The sequence below is a fragment of the Balaenoptera borealis genome, assembly GCF_965194805.1.
Source record: "Balaenoptera borealis genome assembly, chromosome: 10".
In the NCBI taxonomy this organism is placed as follows: Eukaryota; Metazoa; Chordata; class Mammalia; order Artiodactyla; family Balaenopteridae; genus Balaenoptera; species Balaenoptera borealis.
In genome coordinates, this window is record NC_138874.1 from 57,330,051 (window position 1) to 57,356,853 (window position 26,803).

The 26,803-nt window shown below is 55.6% G+C and overlaps 1 protein-coding gene across 1 annotated transcript; it reads right to left on the minus strand.

The window, feature by feature from the left end:
- Window positions 1-1,341: 1,341 nt before the first annotated feature.
- Window positions 1,342-26,367, minus strand: SPOCK2 (SPARC (osteonectin), cwcv and kazal like domains proteoglycan 2). The gene is made up of 10 exons (XM_082406921.1): window positions 26,174-26,367; window positions 13,416-13,461; window positions 13,043-13,157; window positions 11,426-11,540; window positions 9,681-9,795; window positions 9,142-9,261; window positions 8,436-8,654; window positions 6,892-6,954; window positions 5,268-5,405; window positions 1,342-5,172 (listed from the first exon to the last, which is right to left on the minus strand). The coding sequence occupies exons 1-10, from the start codon at window positions 26,360-26,362 to the stop codon at window positions 5,030-5,032; spliced, it is 1,263 nt and encodes a 420-aa protein (XP_082263047.1). The 5' UTR covers window positions 26,363-26,367; the 3' UTR covers window positions 1,342-5,029.
- Window positions 26,368-26,803: the final 436 nt, after the last annotated feature.

A 26,803-nucleotide genomic window follows, 5' to 3' on the forward strand; every position in this document is an offset into this window, starting at 1 on the left:
TGTGTGGGATGGTAATTAGAAAACAGAATTCAGGCTTTGCCCCACACTAGCTGCATATCCTTGGTCAAGTTACCAAACCTGAGACTCAGTTTCCTCATCTGCAAAATGGGCATTAATAACAGTGCCTAACTCATGGGCTGGCATAAGATGCTTCCACTGACCAATCCAACCTCAAGGACCCCACACCTCCCCTATGGCTCCTCTATTTCCAAAATCACAGGTTCCCACAAGCCCAGAGAGTGCACCAGTTTCTACAGATCTCCATCTGCATCTCCAACCTACTTTCTCCTGCATCCTGCGTGCTGGGAGAAGCTCCTGGGCGAGTAACATCCATCCTCACACTTCCTTCCAGGAAGACTCCTGAGCCTCCAAGTCTGACCTTGCAGGTGACAGTGAGAAACATCAAAGGGCAGAAAACCAGCCCACACAGCCTCCCACCACCCAGGAGGTAGCTACCCTTCCTTAGTATCCATTCTAGCCAGACGGGCAGAGTCTGCCCTGGCTCTGGGCTGGCATGGGAGGCATAACTAGACATTTATGCAGGGTTTTCAATGTTGAGAAAGCACTTCTACGTGATCCTTGTGAGATGACTTCTTCTCCTCATCTGCAGACGACTTGACCAAGGTCATGGTTAGCAAATTCTAGGGCTAGAGTTGAGAGTATCAAGAAATTGGAAACAATAGAAATATCCAAAAATAGGGAAATGGTTAAATTCATTAGAGTACATCCATATTGTGGAATATTCTGCAACTATTAAAGTTATGTCGGGGTGGGGGAGAGGGATAAATTAGGAGTTTGGGATTAAAATATATACAATACTATATATAAAATAGATAAGTAACAAGGACCTACTGTATAGCACAGGCAACAATACTCAATATCTTGTAATAACCTATAATGGAAGAGAATCTATATATGTAACTGAATCACTTTGCTGTACACCTGAAACTAACACAACATTGTAAATCAACTATATTTCAATAAATTTTTTTTTAAGTCATGTCTTCAAATAATTTTAATGACATAGAGAAAGGTTCATAATAGGCTGAATAAAAAATGCAGGACACAGAGTTTGATCTCTGTTTTGTGATACAGATGTATTTATTGGCCTATCTACAAATATACATTGCATATACATTTGCAATAATACCAAAAATGTTTCTAAGTTGCTTCTGGTCCTCCCCTCAGTAAATCAGGCCCCTCCTCGCAGCCCCACCCTCTCGGAGGCCTAACATATGAAGGTGAATAAGGGAAGCGTGCTGACCACAAGCCTGAACCCTGGGACCTTGTTTTGTGAAAAATGACACCAAAGGGGAGAATAATCAGAGCAGTGCCAGTAGGTGGTGTTTATAAAGTTTTTATTTTCCGTTTTCTTAAAAATAACATTTGATTTCCTTTATGCATGTGTGGAGTGTACTTGTTTCCTTAGGCTGAGTTAATAGGCAGATAAAGACAACACGAGGCGGGGTCCCCAAGTGGAGGCGGGGGGCAGGGGTGAATGTGAGGGGAGGCGGGGAACAGGGGAGAGGAAGAGGGTGGGGTGACCCACGGGACGCTTGAGTGCCCATCAATGCACAGACACAGTCTAACACTTTGTTTTTCGATTTTTTTTTTAAGACATCTAAAATTACTGAGAGATACGATTTCAGCACTTAAATATACAGACGGAAATCCAAGCACTTGAACACAATTCTTAACTCTAAGCTCAGTTATTGCACATAACACAGTTTAAGTAGGCTTCAGGCTATAAAGCAATTTGCTCTGCTTGGGACTTCCTCGGATGTCTCCAGTCTCCTTTGGCACCCCCGCTGTCTCTTCCCTTTGACCCCTGCCAGCCCACAGCCTCACGATGATGCCGGGGGTCGGTTGATTAGCCATTCATTCTCCCCAAGGGCTGCGGGGGAGGCTTTGGTGAAATGGAGGGTTCCCATGTTGATCCCAATGGACCCCCACCCACTCAGGTGAAGCTGAAAGCAGATGGAGCTCATGAGAGGTGAGTGGGTGGCCTGCCCACTAAAACCAGGCAGGCTGGCGTGAGGACAGAAGTGTGACCACTGGCCACATGTGGTCACAGCCCCAGCGGGACAATGGGGGCAGTCACACCCCCTCACACTCTCATCAGCTTCACCTCCCTCCTCCTCCTTCCTGAGCTCCCACACCTCCTTCCCCATCGCCCTGAACCCTCTCTGAGTGGTCTCTCAAGGCACATTTGTTCGCTCCAACTCCAACCTGCCCCATCTTAGACATGCCCGTCTCTCCCAGCGCCAGTGGGTAAGAGGCCAGGGGTGGCCAAGGGCAGCTCCAGGGCCAGGCAAGAAACTTCTCTGAAAATTTGGTTGAGCTCTTTCCAACACAGCCCGAATCCCGCTGCCTGCCTAAGCCAGGGGAGTGGGGACAGGACAGAGAGAGGACACCGAGAAGAGGGACAAGGGAGGGGCCAGGTGGCAGACAGCTTGATCAAGGGCACACATCCAAGGAGCTGAGGAAGGACCACCCTGCAACCTTGCTCACAAGGAAACCTGCACCTTGTCTGACAAGAAGTGACTTGGAGGCCTTCAGCCCACTGGGCACAAGCTGCTTGGGCTAACTTTGCAGGGGGCGGGTGTCTCGGTCCCAGAGAGTGGGGTGAAAAGCAGTGTAGGGGTTTCAGAGACAGGGCAATGCTGGACCTCTGAGTCCCACCAGGGTCTAGTTCAGCGCCTTTTGCTTTCTCTCTACAACATATTTACAAGGTCATAAAAACGTGCACAACCAGAAGACCCAGAGAGGGCATGCGCCCTCAGGAGGGGAGGGCAACGGTAAGAGGAGAGGGGCACCCCTCCCTCTCTGCCCCCTCCCCACCCCAGAACGCCCCAGCATCCTCAACAGCCACGCCCAGGAGACGGTTCCAGAAGTCTGAGCCAGGGCAGAGGGGAGAGACAGACAGACTCCAGTCCTAGCGAGAGCAAGAAGTTTCAAGTAGCTCTGAGAGGAGCTGTGCTCAGACGGCAGAGGGCTGACGTGAACCGGAGTTTCCCTGAACTGAGCGGGGACCAGAGGAAGGACTGCGCGGACAGGAAGGGGAGAGGGCGAGACAGGCGAGGGGGACCGGGAACAGCGCGACACCTTAACACTCAGAACTGTGCTGTGGAATGAGAAGCGGTTCACGGCGCTAACTGGAGTTTCGTTATTTCCCCCTAGGGAGGGCTTGTAAGATGTGGATTCCGGGGTGGAAGGAAAGAATCCGGGGAGCCAGGCTGGGAGGCTTGCCCAGGGAACCTTACCACGTGGACCCCACACCCTGCCACCACCCAGCACACAGGGCGCTCCTCCTCATATGCCAGGCCCCCAGGGGTGGTCCCTAGGCTCGCGCGTGTGCGCGCGCACACACACACACACACACACACACTGCACTCACCACACACCAAAGGGCATCAGAGGCCCAAATCCAGGCAAGAAATTCTTCACCAAAGGTGTTAAAAAATTTGCTTCAATAGGGAGAGAACGGGATAGGGTAAGGAAAAAAAAAAAAACATGGGGCACTTTCTCATCCATGCTGGCTCCCACACGGTAAGGAGATTTGGGGGAACAGTGAGGCACGGCCTCAGATTCTGGTTGCCCTGGACCTGTCCCCTCTGACTTTTCACAACCCTGAACACCTCAGAGCTTGAAAGGCCCTCCACTAGAGCAGCCCTAGGGGACCCTCAGAGGGGATGGAGGGCAAGCCCGGGGGCTGAGAGGAGTGGGGCTGGAAATGGCCCAGGGGTGCCTCTCTCTTGAGAAGGAGAGATGGGGAAACATCCTGGTCTCTGAGGGCAGAAGTTTGCAGCTTTCCACTGCTCCTCCTTCACAGGGTCTCAGGGACAATGCTTTCTGTTGGTCTGGATGGGAGGGGAGCATTTATTAAGGGGTCAGGGAGGACGTGGGTGCATACACACACCCCTGGGCAAGACCCAGGCTCTTCACCTGCGGCCTGATCCTCAGGTTCCTGGAGTGGGGGACCCCAGCAATGGAGACAGGGGAAGGTGTGGTCCTCCCTCAGGGCTAGGAGGAGCTCACCTGCATAACCACAACCCACTGCCCCTACAGAACAGCCCAGACCAGGCCCCCACCTGAGAGCCACAGAAAGGGGCCTGAGCTGTCCCAGGGCCTGGCATTCAGGGGTGCCCCATCTCCACTCCTAAGAGCTCTACCTGGATCTGCAAAGGCATACTCTCCCTGTCAAGCTGGCCCCTTCTCTTCCTCACATGGTCCACCCCTCCCCTCCCCAGCAGCTTGCCAAGGCCTTTTCCTCCCTCACCTCTCAGCTTCTGCCCCCAGCTCTTTCTCTGCTACCTCCGGTCACACTGGCTTGGGTTAGGAGGAGAGTCCAGCAAAGGGAAAGCGCTCACTGAGGCGGGTGTCCCAGCCCCTCTCATCTGAGTCTGGTGGATGCGTCACAGCCAAACTGGCCAGCAGACAGCTCCCTGCCCTCCCTCCCCTCTGCCCCCAGGGATGGTCCCTAGGCCTCATCCCACAGGCCAGGGCTTGACTCCAGAAGGGAAAGAGAGAAGGGCAGGGGCAGGAGGAGGGAGGACTGATTGAGGTGAGGGTAGCAAATCAGGACAAGGAATCCCAGGGTGTCAGGGTGGGCCTGGATGGGGCTGGGGGACTGGCAAGGGGGTATCTCATTTAATCAGTTTTGACCTTGCAGTGTGTGTATGTGTGTATTTTAAAACTAAAATGGGAAGAAAACAACTACAAGGAGGCCGAAGGGGCCTTTGGGTGACTCACTCTGCCAGTAGCAGTGTGGACCAAGGACACGTTTTTCAGTGCATGCCACACACACACACACACACACACACACACACACACATTCACACATCCCGGCCATACATGCCACACACGTGCCATGCACACTCACACTTCTGGTCCTCCCCGTTGAAGCCAGGGTAGCTTCAGACTGTATTTTCTGGATCTGTTCGCAATCTGCCTGCTTCTGTCCAGGTCTCTGCTGGCCTGTCTCCCCGGCCGTCAGCACCCTGGCCTGCCCCAGCTCCCCGCGGGCCATCTACCAGATGTAGCCTCCGTCATCCGCCTCGCCCGCCTCGCCCTCCTCCTCCGCCTCCTCGCCTGCTTCCTCTGTCTCCTTCTCCTCCTCGTCCTCCCAGCCGACACCGCTCCCAAAGTCCCCTGAGAAGCCCACGATGTCGTCTGTGAGGGGAACAAGCCAAGGGGCACGTTAGCATCCTGCTAGCAGGAAACCTTGCCACACCGAGCTGGGCCTCCAGCTGCCGTCCGGCCCTTACCGCAGTCAGGGCTCCCGTGCATGCGGGTGCCAGTCAGCTCCAGGCCCAGCTGGTCCACACACCAGCAGTCGCCGCCGCTCTGGTCGCACTGCATCTTCCGGTAGTAGCCATCCTCGTCACAGCTCGGGATGAAGACTCCTGAATGGGGCACGCCCCGCAGGGTCAGAGCAGGGGCCTCGGGGTGAGGGCTCTTCCCAGAGGCGGCCCTGGGACCTTGGGTTCACAGGGGCCCAGACCCCACCAGATCCCAGCCAGCCCAGGTACTGACCACCCAACAAGCTCAGACGTCCAGGGTTGGACGCCAGCATTTATTCCAGCTTGACTGGCCAGGAACAAGAAAACCTGCCTTTCTAAACCACCTGCTCAGCCCCTGCAATGGCTCCCATCTGCCTCCACAGTTCCCAAGTCCTGCAGGATGGCCAGTCTGACCTCGTTGTGCCAGACGCCCTCGATCCTACAGCTGCCCCTCTGCCTGGCTGTCTCCTGCTGGCAACGCCAGCCTCTCCTCCCAGCCCTCTGATTCTGACCTGCCCTCAGGCTGCTCCTCTGTTCACTTAACAGACACCGGCTGACATCCCCACTCCGGGGACCCGGTGATAGACTCTGCCCACTTAGTAGGGGTGAGATACATAGAAATGTTAACACCAGGCACCCCAGGACATGTGCCCTAAGGCCCAGCGCACATGCTCGGGGAATGCAGACCAGAGAGGATTGCTTCCAGGAGGAAGATCCTGGCTTCCTGGCAGAAGTGGCACTAGTGCCTGCCCCCAAAGGCCACTGGGTTCTCAGTCAATACGGCTTTGCAGGGAGGTTCCAGTGTTTGGTTTCATATGAGTTGGTCTCACTGCCCAGTTAAAGGCCAAGCTGCACCAGGAGCTATAAGGCCCCATGGGATCTGCCCCTCGGACCTCTGTCCCCTCAACCACCACGCTCAGCCACACGGGTCCTTTCTGTGTCCCAAGAACGTTTTCCTGCCCTCAGCTCTGCTCCTGGCTACCTCGTTCTCATCCCTCAGGTCTCCTCTTGAACACCAGCTCCCCAGAGAGGCCTTCGCTGACCCCAGGCCGACTTCTGTCCACTGAGCTCTCCCTCAGCACCATACATACAGGAGCCACAACCGGTCGCTCTGTCTTTCTGGTGTGTCACCTTGTGGGTTGTGTTTCCCCAAGTATCCTGTGTGCTTTATGAGGCCAGGGACCACTACTGTCTTGCCCATCAGTTCTGACCTAGGCTGGGTTTGCTGTTGTCTCTCCAGGGCTGGCACTCAAATGTTTGCTGAGAACACGAGCATCTGCTATGGCGGGGCCTCCCTCGAGCTTTGCACACACCCTGGCTGAAGTAAGTTGAACAGAGGGTTTTAGGAACCTTCTGTATCCCTACCTCCAGCCCCGGCAGGAATGGACACAAAATTAGTGCTTAAAACACACTTACTGAGGGGCTGGTTGGGAGACCTTTCCCCACCTCGAGGATAAAGACAGGAGGGGGTTTCCCTCTCCTGTCTTCCTAAGCCAGGGCCTCCTCTGAACTCAGCGTCTTCCATGATACCCAGGGGCTAGAGCCTCTGGGCCTCAGAGGGACCCCGGGGCACCCGACTCCTCCTCTGAGCCCAGCCCAGCCCCCTCACCTGGCTTCTTCTTGGCAGCCTCCTGGATCTGGATACGCTCCAGCTCTGCCAGGCAGGGGGGCTCTGCAGGGAGAGAATCAGCCTCTGATGGGGGCTGTCCCACGGTGCTGATGGGACTCACTGAGCCCCCTCAAGGCTTAGAAACCCAGTCAGAGGGCTCTGCAAGATGAAAATACCCAGGCTCTGACACAGGGCTGCCCCACAGTGGGATGCACTGATCCATCTAAGGACTCCAAAACTGGCACAGGGGCTCTGCCAGATAAGAACACCCAGGCTCCAACTGGGAGAGGCTGTTCCATGGCTGTGGGATGCGCTGAGGCCCCCCCAAGAAGCCCAGGGCTCTCTGAGGGTATTGGCGACTCATGGGGTGAGTAAACAGGATTCAGAAGAGGAGGTGAATGCACAGATTCCCCAGGGTGAGAGGGCCCGGGGGCAACATAAGACTGGAGGGAACATTAGATGGAAGGCTGAAAATAACTGGCAGCCAAATCTAACTTGTCTGTGACCTTGAGAAGTCCCCTAGCCCTTCCCAGCGGGGGCGTGGCTGGCTGTAAAATGAGATCAGCTCCCAGCCTCCTGCCCAAGAAGGCTACTGCACAGAATGGACAGCACGAGCTCCAAAGGCCTGGGAAGTAAAAGTGCTGGAGCTGTGCAGAGAGCGCAGGAAGGCTGGGCAGTTACGGGCAGTAAAACTGGTCAAAATACCCCACACTGGCAGAGGGATTTGTGATTTACATGGTGCTCTGCACCCAGATTTTCTCACTTCATCTTCACAACAGTCTCTGAGGTATTGTTATCTCCCCATTCGGACGAAGAAACTGAACTCGGAAAGATTCAGTTGCCTTCCCAGTGTCCCAAACCAGCTTATGGCGGAACCCTAGAGGAAGCCCCAGCCTCGGGCCACAGCTGCTGTATACTCCCATCACACGACCACAGTGGGGACCAGGCCAAACACCAGAGGCAGAGCACGGGCTACCCCACCTCTGGCTGGTCAGCTGACCCCTCGGAACCTCAGTTTAACCATCGATGATGGTTATCACTTGGCCTAGATGATCTCTAAGCACATGTCCCGCTCTGGCTCAGGAGATATAAAGCTGACAAATGACGTTATATCTCTAAGGCTAATGATCACACGCATAATCACATATTTGGGGCAAGTACTGTGAGATGGGCCTAAAGGTGGAATCACTGAGAAGCCAACTTGGCTTCAGCTTCTGGAACCCTCAGCCCCTTCCAAGCCCTCCAAGAGGCCCTAGAAATTTTACATTTGTAGTTTTTAATACTCTTCCTTAAAGCAGGCCTCCGAAAGTGCATAAGCTTCAGGACCCACAAAATCCACCTTGGAGGCTGCCAAGGAAGGGAGTTCAAGTGCTGGCTTCCCTGGGCTCCACGAGATGAGGTGCTGAGAGAGTGCAGGAAGTGGGGGAGCAGGAAAAGTTCTGGGCATGGGGAGGTAGCCAAGAGCGAGCCACCCCGACTCCCAAAGACAGCCTGGAGCAAGGCGCAGAGCCCGCACAGCAGGGCCGGGGAGGGGCCACACTCACTCTCCCTCCAGAAGCAGAAGCACCACTCGGCGGTAGAAACACGGCCATCCTTGTAGGTGTCGCAGGAGTTGAAGAAGGGGCGGATGCAGACCTCGTACTTGTCCAGGTTGACGGCAGCCAGCTCTGTCTGGTCCAGGAAGAGGTCGGCACTGGTGTCCAGCTTGGAGAACATCCAGCCGATGGAGTCCTTGCAGCTGGCCCCCAGGCTCTTGTCCAGCCCTGGGGAGAAGGCCATGGTTCAGACCTGCTCAAGGTAAATCGCTCCATCCATCTGTCCATCCATCCCTGCACCTCTCTGTCAGCCCCAGCCCTCTGTTCAGGGTCAGGACAGCTCAGGATCCAGCCATGGCGTTGAGAAATTCAAGAATGGCTGAAGGCCCATCCCTCTGCCTCTGCATAGGACTGCACCCAAACCAGTCAAAACCCTGTTTTGAAAGCCCTTCAGGGAAAATAACTCCTTGGCTACCCATTTCAGGGTTTAGCTTCCTTCCACCCATTTTAAGAAGTTCTTCCTGTTAGCTATCCCAAATCCCTCCTGTCTGATCAAGCCTCCCTCCCCTTGTTCTGAGGTTTAGGTTCTTTTAGGGGTTCAGGGTCTGGCAGGAGGGAGCAGAAGTGGGTGTTCCCCAGTGCAGCCAGGTGGCCCAGCGTGCCCCTGTCTCCCCATCTCCCACCTCCTCCCCTGCAGAGCCACCAGCTCCTGTACCCCTGGCCGGGCGGGCCCCACTGCCGGCTGAGCCGTTCTGCTTGGAGTTCTCATGAAGGAGCTGGAACCAGTCCCGCAGCCGATCGCCCAAGTCAGCCAGGTCCTGGCCCGTGCAGGTCTCTGCAGTCGGCAGAACAGGGAGAAGGGGGTGGAGGGTGAAGGTGGGGTGAAGCAGCAAGCATGGTCTCAGCTGGGGGTGCTGCCCTACAGGCCTGGCGGCTGGGCAGTGGGATGCCAGAGGGAAGGGGAGTTAGAAGTCAGAGGCTCTCTCTCCTCCTCTCCCACCTTCCTCCTCCGCCTCACTCCCTAGCACTAAAAATACACAGCGCAGTCTCCCTGTGATGAGGCCGGAGCCCTCCTGCTCCATGTAAAGCAGACCTCCAGACCCACAGGTCCCTCAGGCCTGTCCCTGTCTTTGCTACTTCTCCCTGCCCACTGCAAACCTCTCTTGCCATCCCAGGGCCCTGAAGGAGGCGCCCCGGGGCCCTGGCAGTGAGCCGCCCCCAGCCCTAGCCTGGCTGTGGCCCAGCACTCATTACCTGGTTTGCCGTCTGTGGAGGAGGTGGCGGCCTGCTCTGTGGGGCAGGGGCAGGGGCCGTCGCATCTCACCGTCAGCTGCTTGCTGCTCAGGCATGCCTGCTGCTCCAGCTTACACTGCACGGAAAGAAAGGTCGGGCTGGGTGACGGGGGCACTGCTAGGGGCACCCTCCAGCCAACCACGGCAGCCACATCTGCCTTCCCCCTTGGAGATGGGAGGGACAGACCCACGGACAGCCTGGAGCGGCCCTCCTAATCCCCCTGGAGGCCACAGGTGTACAGTGGTCAGGGGCAGCAGGCCCAGGAAGGGGGGGAATCAAAGGCTCCCAGGAGCCCCACTCCGCACCAGCCTGCCTCTCTGCACATTTGTCCTTCCCAGGAAACCCCCATCCCCTCACCCCCACTCACCTACCCCTCCTTGCCCTCTTGGCCTCTCCTCTTCCTCCCCACAGTCCCTTGGCCCCTAGGTAACCGGCTGTGGGCCCCTCCCTCATGGCCTTCCCACAGTCACCTCCATGGGCTCTCTTGATAACAAACAGCTACTGGCTATTGAACACCTGCTAATTCCCTGGCCTTTACAGTTTCGAGAGGGGTTCATCCATTCCTCGCCCTTCAAGTGTTTTCCCCTGGTCGTGTCTGGTTTCTCCCCATGGGATGACCGCTCATGAGAAGCGGGTCCTCGTAGCATTTTACAACGTGATCTCACCTGGCCCCCGACAGCTCTGTGAGGGAGGAATTGTGTTTCTCGTGCTCAGCAGAGAACACGGAAGCTCAGAGAAGCCCAGTGACTCAGCCAAGGCCACGGGGCTGGGCTGGAAGCCAGACCTCCCGATGACCTCCACCTCCCCACAGGGCAGCGCTGGGAGCCTCAGACCACAGCCTCCTGCCCAAACCCCGCTTTGCCCTCAGGTGGTGTGACTCAGCGCTCTCCTCTCTCTACCAGCTCCGCCTATGTCCTCTGTACCCCTCCTCCATGCAGCTTCTGCCCCTTTGCTTATTCTCTCTCTCTGCCTTATTCTCCCCGGGTGACCTCATCCCCTCCCCAACTTCAATCATCACCCACAACGGGTGACTCTTAAATCTGCATCTCACCCCAAAAGGGTTCCTAAGCCCCAGAACCCAACTCCAGCTAACAGTCCATGCCCTCCAAACACCAAGCAACTCCTCACAGCCAGCAGAAGCATTCACAATTAGCACCCGCATTTCTATGGTACTTTAAAGTTTATAAAATGCTTTCACAAATCCTGTCTCATTTAACCCTCACAAAAATCCCATCAAGCTGGAATTCATTCACCCAACCACCATTCCCTCCCACACTGTCATCTCACGGAGGTTACTTCCTCCTGCCCCAGAATGCCTGGTGCTTGCTGGTGAACCATCCTGTCCACGTGGATATCCACCCATGGGAAGATTTCAACCCCCAGCACCTGGATGACGGAGCTCCTTCCTTCCATTGCCCTCCATACTTTCATGAGGCCCTTCCCTCACTTACTCTGACTTGCAGTTACCGGCCTCCTCCAGGCCCCAGCCCCCACCTGCACCTGCCCAGGTCAGGGGCAGGGTCTGGCTCAGACTCCCGGGCTTGGTGCCCCTGCTGTGGTCGGCCATGCTGAATGCGCCGACAAGTGCATCCAGCCCCACAGCAGCACTGGGAGCCCCACAGAAGGCCCAGCTGAGCTGTCCTCTCTGCTCCCTGCGGACTCCAGTGCACCCCACCCCCACCCCACCTGGGGCCAGGGCTCCTCACCACTGAGCTGTAAGTGTGGCCATCAGAGCCGCAGACAGAGGCGAGGTGGGCCATGTGACAGGGCTTACACATGGTGTCTTTGTTTCCATGGAGTTTCAGGGCAGGCTGCTTGATCCTACAGGAGGAACGGAATGGGAGGGCACAGGGATGGAAGCAAAAATGAGAGACGGACAGGGCAAGGGAGGGTTCAGGAGACTGTTTCCAAAAAGAAGTTGCTCTTGGTGATCTACAGTAGATGCAGCTGCCTCCCTGCCCCTGCCCACCCTCCCATCACCCCCAGCCAGACCCTCTTCTAGCTCATAAAGGTGGAACCAACAGGGCAGGGTACAGACCCCCAGCTTCCCCTTTCCAGCAGGGCCCTCAGGTTGCAACTCCAGGTCCAAGTGTAAGATGTAAAAGGGACTCACACTTGCGTAAGGGGTAAGACCAAATCAAAGGTTGCAAACTGATGGCCCATGGGTCACATCTGGAATGTAGGATCATTTTGTTTGACCACCAAGGGTTTTTGTTTTTAATTGGGTTATTCATGAACATTTGCAAAATGGAAGAGTTCACATAAAAAAACCTGGATTTCTGGCCTAGTTAAAATGGAAGATATGGGAGTCCTGGTCTTGCATTTCCACAAGGCCTGGGCTCACCAGAGTGGTCTGTCACCAAGCTCTCTTCATGCATTTACATTACCTGCCAGGCCCCTACAGGCATCTAAGATTGCAACTCCAAGTCTCTGGTCTCTGATTCTATGATTAAGGAGAAAGGGGAGGGAAATGGAACCTTCTCCAGGGGTCTTGGAATCAGGCAGGGTCTTGTCCTTGGGCTGGAGCTAAGGCCTCAAATGCCCCTCACTCCTTCCCTCCTCTGCATGCCTCAGAAGCTACAACCTTAAATATTTCATGAAGTTGTTCCATGTCAGCGCTGGAAGGAACCTCAAACTATCTGGACCAACCCATTTGTCTTACGGATATGGACACCGAGGCCCAGAGAGGAAATGTGCTTTTCCCTGGGTCCCACAGTTTGGTGTCTGATCTCATACAGTGTGGTGGTTTTGAAATATGTCCAGAGATTCTTGGACACTCCTCCCTTCAAAACATGGAACCTAATTCCCCTCCCCTAGAGTGTGGCAGTACTTAAGACTCGCTCCTAACAAATAGAGGTGGCAGAAGTAACAATGTGTGACTTCTAAGACTAGGTCATAAATGTGGCTTCCTCCTTGCTCTCTCTCCCTTGAATGACTTGCCTTACAGGAAGCCAGCTGCCATGCTGTGAGGACACTCAAGCATCCCTATGGAGAGGTCCCCTTGACTAGGGCCAACAGCCAAGTGAGTGAGCTTGGAAGTGGATCCTCCAGCCTGAGTGCTGCCTTCAGATGATGCAGCCTCAGGCAGCATCTTGACTGTAACCTCCTGACAGTCCCTAAGCCAGAACCATCCAATAGAACCACATCTGATTCCTGACCCTCAGAAACTGTGTGAGATAACACAAATTTGTTGTTTTAAGCCACTAAGCTTTGGAGTAGTTTGTCCCAAAGCAAAAGATAACTGATCCTCTCCTATGTATTAGTTAATCCCTTGCTCTTTAAGCAAACCCCCTCCAGGCCTCCCACCTCCCCCAGGCCCTCACCTGTGCTCCAGCTTCTTGCGGCTGATGCACATTGCCCGCTGGTAGCCCTGGGCAATGCACACTTTGTGACGGCTGCACTTCACCTTCTGGCAGGGGTCCTTGGTGGTATCCAGGGCTGCAGGTACACAGAGTTAGGACACAGGTCACCTGGGACTCACTGTTAGAGAGCCCAGGAGCCCCCAGCCCCACTTCTGAGCTGGGAAGCCCCTCTCTCTATCAGCCCTTGATAACCAGAGCTCCTCGGCTTGGAAGTTCCATCCCCATTTGGTCTGGCTCCCCAAGGAGCGTCCAAAGCCATGATCAGGACTTGCCCTCTGGTCTCAAGTCCTCACGGGTGTCAGTCACCTTCCCCAACGTGGGAGGGGCATGTTACCTTCATCTCCTTGCTGATTGTCCTCCCAGCTCTTGATGTAGTCGTCCTAGGGAAGGACAGAGGGGGTGAGGGAGAAGGGAAGGGCTAAGATTTACATCCTAGAGCCGAAGTTCAACTCCAGGGCCAACAGAGGAGAAGGCTGGGCCACTGCTTCCGCATGCCAACTGCCACCATCCTCGTGGTTTCCCAGATGACCCCTGTCCACCCAGGCCCTGACAGCTGCCTCCCCCAGACCTCTATCCCACTAAACCCATGTCCAGAATCTCTTCCGGCCTCTCCCCTAAGTTCCTTATTCCACACCCCCCATCCCACACTGGATGACGCAGGGGAGGAGAAATTGGGGTAAGTGTGCAAGGGAGAAGAGAAGAGAGTGGGGTGTGTAGCTGCAGATACATATGCAGTGGAGCCCCAGGCAGTACTCACCTCCACCTCCTGGGGATCGGGAAGCAGCAGCAGGCCACGGGAACCGGAGCAGGAGGAGAGAGGGAGAGATGAGGATTTTAGGGTGAGGCCTACCCTCAGACCATGTGGTCAGGGCTCCCCAGGCCTCATCACGTGACTGTGGATGCTGGGCAATGGTCTTTGAGTGCTACCGTCCTCTGACCTCTATGGCCTCCAACTGAGGATAGTACTCCTATGTCTTTACAAAAGAGAGCTTAAGGCCTGGGCCCACTCAGGGCTGGCCTTAGGAGCAGTGGAGGTGAGCCCCATGGCTTTAAGCGTGAGGCCCCAGCCCTCTACTTCAGGCCCTGAAGCTGGTCCCAAAGGAACCAGCCCTGACCCCACCATCAGGACAGATGTCTGAGGGGCCCATACTGCCTGGGAAGTGATTCTCATGCCTATGCCCTGGCTGTTCCAGAAACACCCTCTCTCTTTCTACCAGGGTCCCTCCCTCCCTAGGCAGTCCCCTCCCCTGACACCTGTTTTTCAGTCAAGGTCTGACTTGCGTGCAGAACTCAGATGGTGCACTGAGAGAAAGGGGGACCATGGCCCCTCCCAACAGCTTCCTCAGTTACCATCGTCCAGCTGCAAATCCTCAGACTCAGAAGATCCTGAAAAGGTCCTCTGAGGTCATCTGTCCCAGCCCCTTCTATGTGCAGGAGAGGCCGGGAAGTCCAGAGACAAGAAATGACCTGACCCAGGTCCCACCGTCTCAGAACCCAGGTCACCCAACGCCCAGCACAGACCTCTCCTCTGGATACCGCACACTGTCGGGCACCCAGGGCACCCGGGAGCTCTCTCCTCACCCTCCTCCGGCCACAAGTCCCTCCCCTGGGCCTGTGGACCCCACAGTGGCCAGAGGCAGAGCAGCTCCCACCCAGCCTAGCTCACTGGCATAAAACCCCAGCTCCTTCTGGTTTCCCCACTTTCCCCTGTGGAGTGGAGGCAGCAGCTGAAAACCAGTGAACAGCTCCCAAGGTGCTCCTGGTAGCAGCTCTGCCAGGCAGGCGGGAGAGGGCTTCTCAGGACTGGAGGCTGGCAGTGCCAAGGAGCCAGCTGCCGGCCTCCTCTGCATGGGGCTCCGGGTGCTGGAGGACAGGGGGCAGGAGAAGCCACGTGCAGCTGCCTCCTCGTCCTGAGTCCCACCCAAGGATCAAAACTATGCAAGGATGAGGGCAGAGGCCACACTCTGGGGTAGGGGTGGGAAGGGACCAGACTCCTGTCAGGCCTGGGGAAGAGGGCATGGGGGTCCTGCACCAGAGGGCACCCACAGGGCCTTGAAAGCCCAAGGGCTCTGAGGCCTCTGATGTGTCCCCTGGAAGTTGACAAGCATCAGGAACAGGCAGGGGCAAGAGCCCTTATCAACACAGCCTCCTGGGCAAAGGCCAGAGAGGGGCCATGCTGATCAAGCGGTTGGCATCAGACCCAGGTAGAGCACGCTGGGGTCAGGTGCAAACCTGAGTGTGTGCTTCTGCACACGCACACGTGTGGGCATTCATTTGGGTCTTCACACGTGCACACTCATGGGCGTGTGTCCCAAAGCACCTGTGTGTGCAGGCATGCGTGTCCTCGTCTGTGAGCATCTGTACCCATGCACACACCTGAAGCAACAGTGTGTGCTGGGTGTTCGTAGGAAAGGACACTTCAAGACAGTTCACCCAGAGCCAGTTGGTTTTTATCTAGAAATGAAGTAACAACCCACATATGTGTCCAAGCAGCCAGTGTCCTGCAGTCCTTGGACCCAGGAGCAGCAGGAGGAAAGCCACAGGAGGGGCTTCTGGAGAACCTGGCCTGGGCGGCCCCCTGGACACTGGACAGACCAGCCCAGGCTCCTGGCTCAGGCACCCACCCAATCCCACAGGACATGGCTGGAACCCTCTTGAACCCCTGGGCAAGCTTCTAAGAAGACCACCAGGCAGCTGACAGGGAACTGCGGCATAATTTCCCTTTATGCCAGGGCCAAAGGAAGCTAGCCCAGACCCAGCTCTTCTTCTCCAGGAACTCATCAGGGTGGAGGGGTCCCTCCCCTGGTGTCCACTCACCACAGGTGGGAAATGAGGCTGAGCATGGCCAAGTGGTTGAGGCCAGGGTTACAAGTTGGGGCAAAAGTAGGGACTGGCCTGCATGGAGTTGGGGTCTTCCCATCTGCTCCATCATCCTCTGGAAGGGGAGTGGGCATGAGGTTGTGAAGAGGACGGGGGAAGTGGCTTGTGTGAGTCACCTGCTCTCAACCAACAAGGTCTGTGTGCCCCAGAACCGACCCACACCTGAACTGGAGCAGGGAGGGGTGTTAGCCGAGGGCCTCGATGCCTGCTCATTCCCTCCCTCACTCTGGACCTAACCTGATGCCTTAACCTCCAACCAGGCTGTGAGCAGAAACCTTTGGGACTCAGAACAAAGAAGGTTCTCAAAGGTCAATACCAAGAATTTCTGATTAGAAATCCAGGGGGGAGTGGGCTGGGGGAAGAGAGAGTTCTAAGAAAGGGCTATTTCACCATCCAGCTGCTTTGTGAGAGCCCTGGTGGGGAGCCATCTCCACCCATCCCAACCCAAGTGAGGCTAAGACTCCCCCTGATTCAGGATACAGGGATTGAGCCCCTTTTGTACACAAGGGTTGCCCTGGGTTCTAGCTAAGCTCCTTGTCTCCGCTGTGGTGGATGAGGTTGGGGGAGGCCTAAGTGGTTCTGGATCCCAGGACCCTCACTTCCAGGAGAATGGGAGCAGCCAGCCAAAGAGGGGGATGAGGAGGAGAGAGGGCCCTGGAGTCACACACAGAAGCCCACGCTCCCTTACCAGCGTACCTTGGGCAAGCACCTTGGCCTGTAGGAGCTCAGCACCTATCGCCTGGACCACTCAGAGATTAAAGGAGATGGTATCTGAAGGGTGCCTGGTGTCCACAAAATACTCAACAAATAAAAGATGTTATAGCAGAAGAGACCAGAGACTTCAGGTGGAAAAAATGGTGGAGGGACAGGAAATGGGCAGGGAGAGGCCACATGAGGGGCCCCTGCAAATGGAGAAGAGAGCGGCCACCACTGGGAGAGCAAGAGACCAGTGGGGTGTGAGGAGAGTTGCCCCCAAGGGGTCTCAGTGAGAGGAGCAAGTCCTGTCCACTCCACCTCCTGCTCTCTCTCCAGCCTGCCTTCCCCTCACCATGCCCACTGGTCCCACCCTAGCAACCCCGGCCTCACTTACTGCAGCATCTCCTCTGGGCTCTCCCTGACCCCGCCCACCTTCCACACCCCTGCAGCCACAGGGATCTGTCTAGAAGATCTGATCATGTTTCTCCCATCTTAAAACTCTTCACTAAATATATAGCTTGCTCTCATTTTGAAAAAAAAAAATATTTAAAGATGATTAGGTAAAAAGGATTCATATCAAAATGTTAACAGTGGTTTCCTCTAGGGGAGAGGAATAGAGAATTTGGGCATCTTTCTGCCTTTTTCCAAGTTTCTAAAATTTCTACAATGAACATGTATTACTTTTGTAATGAAGGGGGAAAAAAAACCACAATAAATATTATATTTAAAAACCCTCCCAGGGTTCCCTGTCACCTACAGAAGAAAGTCCATCTTCTCTGAGTCTCTTCCTGTCCCCATGTCCTTCCAGTGGATGTTTCACTCTGGCCAGGCCTCGGCACAGCCTTCTTCCCCCTCTGGAATGTATGTTTGCATCCAGCCCCTGAACTTCTATTTATCTTTCAAAACCTGGCTTTCACACTTCATCTTCCCTAACCTCGCCCCATATCTAGTTTTCCTTCAGGTGGACTGCACCTAGTAGAAGTTTATTACTGCTCTGGTTACACCAAGCAACGCCACTGCTTCTGCCCTATTTAGGTGGCCAGTTCCCTGAGGGCAGAGACCATATAAAGTTCACCTTTCTACGCCCAGCACCTAGCAATAGTAAAAATACCCTAATAATAGCTAACGTCTTCTGAGCAATTACTGTGTGACAGGCATTGCGCTACGCGCTTTGCACTCATTGGCTCATTTTACTCTTCATGAGAATTTAAGAGAAAATCACTATTATCATCCTATTTCTCAGGTGATAAAATTGAGGTTTGGAGAGGTTAAGTGACTTATACAGGATCACACATCAAGAGCACAGCAGGAGAGTATTGGTACCCCCAGAACTGGGATTCCAGAATCTGTGCCCCTATAACCAGGACTCTGTATTGCTCCATAAATTTTCACAGATAAAGAAAGTCCCAGGCCAGGACTGGACCCAGGAGGCCCAATCCCAGCCCATGGGTGGTTTCTCCCACCACACCAGCTCTGCTCCAACCCCTAGGCAGGGAGTCTTGTAGCAGAGTAGAGAGACTGGCAGTGTGGGGGAAGACACCTGGGGGCCCCCCTTCTCCAGGCATTTCCAGAACCCTCTTCACAGGCCCCTGGTTTGGCTGGTTTGGAGCTAACCCATCTCCTGCTTTGATCTCAGCAGCTCAGCCCGGTTGCCATGGAGACAGGGCCCACTGTGCCAAGCTGGGGGAGAAACGGCAGTGAGTGCGCAAGCCTAGTCGGGCTTAGGGGGCACATGCTGGGTGTTTCCAAGCGCTGTTTACTTCCTGTCATTTTAATTAGCACCCAAATCACCCGCTCACTTCACAGCTTGAATTAACCCAATCTCCCCCAGCCTCTCCATCTGGTGGGGAGGATGGGACACAGCAGTGAATCAAGCAAAAGAAGAGCAGCGCCCCAGGGCTAAAAACCACCTGGGCAAATCTCCACGTGCCTCTTTGCAGCACAGTGTGATGGAGAGACAGACACCCCCCACCCTCGCCCTGGCGTGGAATCAGGGCACTGGGTACTGGTCTGGCCTGGCCTCTGACTGCCAACAAGACTGTGGCCTAGAGAGCCTTGCCCTCGCTGGAGCCCCTTCTCTCACCTATAAAGTAAGGGTGACTCCCTTGCCTTCCTCCCTGAGCTGCGGAGGGACCCAGTGCGATAACGGCTGTGAGAGCACTCTGTAAACTGTGAAGCTCTATACTTGCAAAACTCACGAAACAGGAGCACTGAAGCTGGGTTCTTCGGCACATACGGTGGGAGTCTGGGGCACTTCTGGGTCTCACAGTCACAAGGAGCCTCAAACGCAGACTTCTGACGTCTCCAATTGAGGCGCTACAGCCAGAGGCACACCGACAGGACCGAAAGATGTGCATCATGAGGCTTTAAAGAAACCACAACTTCTGTAACCCTATTATGGCATTTCTTCATTTTTTAATAGATCGAGAACCTCTAAAAATGGAAGTGGGCCAGGCCTCTCTCAACCTCTGAAAGGCCCCGTAGCCGGCATTATTTTGGCCTCATTCCTCAGGCGAGGGAACCTCTGATGGAACCCAGTCCACTGAGAAGGCCCAGGAGTGGGGAAGTTGTAGTTGGGGTCCCCTCCTACCTCACCCTGCAAAGAGCCGGGGAGCACAGAGGGCGGGACCCAGAAAGGAACAAGCAGGGGTGAAGTGGGGCCCTCCTGGCTCCTTCTCAGCTGAGGCCTGACACAGGCCCAGGCGGAAGGCATCTTGAGGAGGCGGCACCCTCCACATGGAGGAGGCTGGGAGGGGGGCAGTCATTAAATATTTGCCCCTCTCTCAGAAGGAGCGGCAGAGGCTGTTGTGCCTGGACAAACAGACGGAGTCAGGCATCTGGCAGACTCCCCGCCTCCCACCTCCTCTCTGCTCGGAGGAATTTCCTTGGAGGACAAAAATGTGCTTATCACTGCCCGCATGCCAGGAGCTCCACCTGGCCTCAGGTATGCCCGCGCTGACCCCCCATCCCCACATTCCGCGGGGCCTGAGCTCTCCACTGCTCTAGGGGCATCTGGCCCCAGTCCTTGGGTTTCTGGTTCAGGCAGTGGCCCCAGGGGTCCATAGAGGGCGGAGAACAAGAGAGAGGTATAGGGGAGTGTGGGCCTGGAGTTCTGTTCTGAGCTGCCTCAGGACCTCTGTTTCCTTTCTGGAACATGAGTGGGGGGCAGGATTTAAATCCCAGGGATCTCTGAGGAGGGCCAGACACTGGAGCTGAGAAAACACAGACATGGGGTTGTGAAAGAGCACATGGGCTTGGGTGTGCTCGGTTCCTTTATCTGTAAAACGTGGAGGCTCAGCGCTCAGTGCTTAATGCTGCTGAGGCGCCGCAGTTCTGCTCCCCCACTCTCCTAAACTGAGAACTTTGAGAAGAGGGGAAAAGGAGCCTGAACAAGTTCAGACTCTTCCACGTCCTCTAACCTGTGCAAGGGAGCAAGGGATCAGGGAAGGAGCCAGCAGCTTGCGTCCAAGCAGGAGTAAGACACTGGCCCGGCCTGGCTTGTCCTTCCTGCTGTGTGCAGCCTTGACCTCTTCTCAGATGTCAGGGAAGAGAGCCACAGGGGCAGGATGCCCTGCCTCAGGGAACCTGGTCTCCACCTGAGGAAGCCCTGTGCTCACTCACCCACAGGTCTGATGGGTGGGTCACCTGCTCGGTGGGCCCATTGAGGTGGGGGGAAATTTTGAGCCCCCTCCTTCCCAGGAGAAAGGGGAAGGCTGGCTGCAGCCAGGTCCAGGCCCACAGACACAGGGGAGAACAGGGAGGCCTGCGGGATAATGTTCCTTCACGGCAGCATTTACTCCCTTATCCTACAAATGAGTCATTGGAGTCAGGGTGCCGGGGTTCTAGCTGTGACTATCCCAACCCTTCAGGGTCCAGAAAGAGGAAGAGATCACCCCCAATAGTCAGCATGGCTCAGCCCAGAGCCCCAGCTCTCCCTTTGCCCTCTACCACCTGAATCCACAGTGCTGCTCCCTGGGGAAAAGAGGGAGGGGCCGAGGACAGGTTAGTTGAGACCCTTTCTGGCTCTCCTATTCCACGGTGCATATACTCATACTGAGCACCTACTGTGTGCACAAAAACCCCATGCAATGCTCTGAGGACGGGGTGGTAAGGTCACAAAGCAGTCTATCCCCAGACCCCACCCTCAGGGACCTGCCTTGGGAGGAATGTGATAAACACCAGCAGGAGGACTCTTGAGATACAAGCCCACAGCGTAAGTGATGATGCAAAGCAGCACCAACATGTGCCAAATGTGTTTATGACCAATAAATGCTGCAGCAACCCCAAGGAGGGGCTACACATACAACTGAACACTGGCTGAGCCCTCAGGGGGTCAGAGGCTGCGACATTTCAGGAATCACATCACCCTACAGCTTGCAGCTGGGCCTGGGTCTGCCCGCCAAGGTTAGACACATTTTCCCTGTCTATAGCCCTAAGAAGACCCACATTACACTTACAAGGGAACCTACACAGTGGCGGTATGGCCATCCTCAGCCTGGTGTTTGCCCCAGGATGCCATTAGGCCTCATTTCTCAGGTTTCTTGGTCTCTGGTTAATACATACTCAACCCTGACCTGGCCACAGATACCTCCTCAGGAGCAAAAAGAAAATCCTTTTCCTAAACCCAAAGTCCTGCTGCTCAGCTTGTGGCAAGGGGGTGGTGGGGGGTTAGGGGGGGTGGGGGATGTGTGCAGGTGGAGGGCTGTGGATGCGCTCTAGCGCCATCTTCCGGAGTCACAGAATGACAAGGGCTGCCCATTAAACCAAGGGGAAAATCAAGGGCCAGAAACTGGAAGTGGTTCCCCCAGGGAGGAAGACAAGCTAAGTACCCTCCCAGGGCCCTTGGGGCTCAGGGTAGGATAGAGCTCTTCCACTCCTCCAGACAGCCCTCTGACCTTCTGGAGAATGGAGGGGGTGGTGTTGGCTGGCCATCCTCTGCAGACTGCCTGGAAGTTGAGAGGAGACTGAGATGGCCTCTCTAGGCAAAGAGTGCTCTTCTCTCCCTCTCTTCCCAAGGCCTGGAGCCCCGCTGGGTGTTCAAGAGTCTCTCACTGCACTACACTGCTCTGGGCGACGCCAGCCCCTCCAGTGTGGGACAGGATTTGAAACCAAAGTGGAGGTGGAGGAGGAGGAGGCCAGGGCAGGACCCAGCCTCCCATCCCCAAATCCCAATGATGGAATCCATCCTGACCCAGTTTGGGGTTCTTCTCACACACCCACACTTATCCATGAACACCTGTGCAGCTCATTCCCACACTTGCACTGGTTCAGTAGTATGGGATGGGGAGAGGGGAGGGGTGGTAACAAGGGAGCCCCTTTGTGGCTGAAACTTGCTACTGGCCTACTTGGTGTTCATAAAAACATGAGAATCCTAAGTAGCCAGCAGGTGATGTTTCCCTGGGCCAGACCCCAGGTTCATGGTGAACACAGGCCTAGACGAGGTGCTCAGATCTGCAGTGAATGAGTGAATTAGTAAACATACATCGGTGTCATTCTCATGAGGCATGGTGTGGGCTAGCCCCAGAAACACTGATCCATCTGCTGGTTTTTCTATGGGGTTGGAGTTTCTTTCTATATTGCCTGAAATGGATGCCCCCCCAGCCCTCTGACAAGATGTCTTCATGTTTACGTGTCCGTTTCAGTCTCCTAGACTGAAACTGAAGTTCAGAGAGGTTATGTGACGTACCTGGCATAATGTCGCCAGGCAGTGGCAGAGTCAGAACCTGAACCCAGGCCTCATGCCTCTCCTGGGTAGAGAGCTGCTCTGGAGGGTCGCTAGGCCAGGCTGGTGGCAGGCTGCCAAAGACACTGAGAGCCTTGGCCCCCCCCTTCCTAGGAGGTGCTCCTCCTGCCCAGGCATCCTTGAGCCCATAGGGCACAAGCCAGGGTAGACTCTTCTTTTCCATCTCCACTAAGGGTTAGGCTTAGAGTTCTCTAAAAAGCAAAGTTGAGTTAGAGGACCTGGGTTCAAATCCCAGCTCTGCTGCTTACTAGCTATTTGACCGTGGATAAGTTACTCAGCTCCTCTGTGCCTCTGTGTCCTATGTAGGGTGGACTATAAGGTAACGGTAACTATCTCACAGGTTGTTGGAGGGCACAAGAGGCCACAGGGATGAAGCGCTGACTGCAGGGACTGGCAGATGTAAGCACTCCCTGCAACCAGTGATTCAACACGTGCTAACTGCGTGCCTCCCGGGTGCCCGGCACTGTGCTGGACACTCATAAATATCATTAAAATGTAATGGAAGTGGAGTACAAAGCAGAGAAGAGCCAAGAAGAAAAAGAACGGTCAGTGCTGTCCAGCCAGCTCTTGGAAGCTGCCAGGAAGAATGCAGGAAGAATGCTGCGTAATGGGCCTGTCTCCTCTCAAGTGTCCATCTCTATCTACCAGGCTCTGGATGCTCTGTTCCAAAGACTGCGGTAAAATCCACCCACTTCTGCAGGGAGTGAATTCGGAGATAGTAGCACTAGGGAGTAGGGCTCTGAAAAGCCCAGGCCTGCACAGAGCAGGGCACAGCTAGATCCCCATCTCCTCTGACTTGAAATTCCCTCCTCCCGGCAGCAGGGCAGAGATCTATCCTGACACATGTGAGAGCCCCGCGCCCACTGGAGGGGAGGATTACTCTGCCAGTAAATCCTTCACAACACCCGACCCCCCTAATAATCCTAGCGCTCAGAGGAAGAATGCTAAGCTGAACTCCCCACTAACCAGCTCAGACCAATTCCACACTGGAGCAACGGCCCACGCTTTCCTTCTCTCCTTCGTTCTCCTGACCACTTAGACATGATTCCCTCAATCTCCCCCCTCAATTCAGTCCAACCATTAAATGGAGACATTTCCCTCACCCACACTATCGACTCCTTGATCCTATTCCCCAAGAATATTCCACTCCCCCTGCTTGCTTGCCTCCCTTCCACTGAGGCAGAGTGGGGGCCCTGCACCATTTTGTGACTGATTATCAACAAGGTTCTGACTCCATCTGGCAATGCCTCAGAGGTTCAAAAGAAACTCCTACCTCTCTTTTGAGAAGCGAAGGAGCATATTTTCAAGAAAGCTTGCCTGATGAAATGTACATAAAGCTGATGTTACTGTGTCCAACTAGAGGGCCTTCAGTCCGTAGGGTGGGAAGTGGGGCCTCTGCTAACAGGGGAGGAATGAGAACTGTATGCAGTCCTGGCAGAGCCCCTGTGCACGGTCTGTGCACTGCACAACTCCAGGGGGCACCATTCACACTATGGCACCCCTAGAGTTATGCAATGCAGTGGCTCTGAGCTAGCAGCCTCCTGCATTTCTGCAGAAGCTGCCAAAGGATCCCTATAGCCAGGTCCTCCTGCCCAGCCTTCCTTGTCTTCCTTCTCTCCCTGACCCCGTTCTCCTATAGCCAGGGCTACCTTAAATGGGGTTTTAGAGGAAATCTACCCTATAAATGCCTGAGGCCACGCAAACCAACACATGCTTTGAAGTTTTCCATGAATCCTATGGGGGCAGGTCCTGCAGAATTTCATTCTGGTGGCTTTCTTCTGATGAGCATGGGAGGAAGGGGGAAGTGATTGGCATCAGTACAGGGAGACAGGTGGGCAGCCCTGTGCCAGGGGGTCATGCAGTCAGTCATCTATCCTCACCCACAGAGTTGGCTATTGGAAGTCAGTGGAGGAAGGGAGGTGGGTAGGAACCTTTTATTTTTAAACCTGTACTGTTCTGATTAAGCATTTCTTTTCCCTCTGACCTTCACTAGGCCCATTTTGGAAGATCAAACTGCCAACGAGTCAGAAGGAGGCCTGGACAAGTGACACATGGATTCAGGATGGGCCAGCCTGCTGCCACCCTCTCGCTGCTGTGGCCGGGCTGCTTCCCAGGCAGCGGCAGGAGACTGCAGCTAATCTGTGCTGGGCCTGCAGGGGACGTGGAAAAGGTCTTGCTGGAGCTCCAGGCTCCTGTCACCGGACCAGCCGTGGGGTGGGGCAAACCGCCCACTCGGGCCCAGGCCACTCAGCCCTGAGGACCAGGCAGCATGCGAGTCCTAATGAATTACAACCTACCCGTTTGACTTTGGAGATAAACAGTCACTTGTTTCAGGGTAACAAAAAGATGCATATTTCTGCCAGTTTCCATCATTTGGCTGGATATCATATGAAGTATGTGTGTTTTAAACACATTGCTAAGGAACTTCTGGATGCACACAATTTAAGATGAGAAAGGTCACGGTGTGGCCTGTGTTATACTAGGTGGGTCTGATGAGAGAATCTGGGGAATGAGGAGCAAGAATTGGGGTCGTAGGAGAGATTTTCTGGGGACAGGGTGTTGGAAAGCACCAGATCGCGGGGTACCATCGTTCCTCTCCTCCGGAGCATCCGGGCCCATCCTGCACCTCACACCCCAGCCCCGACCCTTCTCTGGGTCCCAGCCACGCCCTCTGCCCTCCCCTCCTCACTCCTACTTCCCCTTCTGCGAACACGGCAGCCTTCAATTTCCCCTCTGATCTACAGGTGCCCGTAAACAAAGTGCTGCAGCGACGCCCGCTCCTCCGCAGCCGCCTCCCCACCCCCTACCCCGCAAAGTCCGGCACAGGGTTAAGCCTGGGTTCCATCGGGCGTCCCCGAAGGGCTCCCATACCCAGCTACTGGGCTCTCCCCTCTGCTTTTCAAGTCCACTGGGCTAGGGAGTCTTCCCTCCAGGTTGGAGCTCCCCAACTTCTGGGCCGCGCTCCCCCATGAAAGGGTGGTCCTGGAAAACCAGCCTCCATAAGTGCTCGCGTCCCTCAGCATGGGGACCCCAGACCTGGCTGTCGGGGCCACCCAGAGGTGGCCTCCGGTATTTTCACTGCCTTCACCAGCCCCCCCATCACGGACACGCCTTTCACCATCTCGCCTTAGGAGGATTGCTAAGAGCGCCCCCCGACCCCAACTCAAAGCGCCAACCAAGGGCCCTGTCCCCTTCTGTCTCTCCCTTCCCCAAAGCCCAAGATGAGAATAGAAGGCAAGCGCAAGACGATGCTACCGTCCCCGCCGGCCCCACCCAGACCAGCCCCTTCTGCAGTGGCCCGTATGTGGAACCTGCAGCATCCACCCAGCTGGGGGACACCTGGGGATGGCTCACCAAAAAAAAGAGAGGATTAGGTCGGAGGCCCAGGCAAAGCCAGGGTCCCCGCCCCTCCCTCCCTACTCCCCTCCGCCCCCTTCCCCCCGCCCCACTGCAACCCGCACCCCTCTCCGCTCCCAGCCTGAAGGGGAGACCTCGTCGCTTACGCACGCCCCCAGAGCAACTCCTCGCGCTGGGCGGGTGTGGGACTGGGTGTCCCAAGCCCGCCAGCTCCCGGACTGGGGAGTACATGAGGAGGGGTCTCGGGAGCCCGGTGGGTGCTCGTTGTTTACTCTTGGTGCAATTAACCGGCTGGGCTGCGGGAGCCTGTGGCTGCGACGTGCAGCCGCCACTCCCGGCCCCCGGGTCTCTGCTCCAAAGCTCCCTCCCCAAACCCCCATCCCCAGCCCTCGGCCCTCTCGGCCCCGCAGACTCACGTCTCGGAAGCGGTTCCAGTGCTTGATCTTGCCGCTGTACTGCGAGATGGACGACAGCCATTGCTCGTCCTCCATGAAATTGCCGGGGGTCTCGCCCTCCTGGAGCCTTCTGGCGTCGCCTTCGGCCAGGGCAGCTACTGTGACGAGCAGCAGCGGCAGCGCCAGCCGCCCGCAGCCCGGAGCGTGCATCGTGGTCTGAATTCGACCTAGGGTGGGGGAGTGGGGGTCTTGACTTCTGCAGTATTTTAATGTCCTTCTTCCCACCCCGCAGTTGGGGGAGCAAACGCCGTCGTCTTCCTCAGCCCTCCTCCTGCGGTCTGACTCCGGTGACAGACGGATAGTGGGTCGCAGCTGAAATGTGACCTGGTTAGGAGATGCACTTGTCTGAAAAAAGCCCAGCGCCGGACGTGGAGAGGAAGAGAGAATCAGAGAGGCTGCGCCAGCAGGGGCCGTGTCTGTAACTGTAGCATCAGCATCACGTTTGACATCATCATACCTGGTTAAAAAAAAAAAAAAAAAAAAAAAAGGAGGGGGTAGATTTCAAAGGGAAGCGCTAGATCAGAGCGCCAAACGCCAGCCAGCCGCCGCAGCCGCAGAGCCCAGCCCAGCCCAGCCCAGCACTTAGGGAGT

Coding starts and splice junctions, on each gene's coding strand:
- SPOCK2 (XM_082406921.1), bottom strand. CDS start 26,362: ATGCACGCTCCGGGCTGCGGGCGGCTGGCGCTGCCGCTGCTGCTCGTC. Junction 8,655..9,141: donor TGGGGCCCGCCCGGCCAGGG/GTACAGGAGCTG, acceptor CCTTCTCCCCAG/GGCTGGACAAGAGCCTGGGG. Junction 5,173..5,267: donor GCACGGGAGCCCTGACTGCG/GTAAGGGCCGGA, acceptor TTCCCCTCACAG/ACGACATCGTGGGCTTCTCA.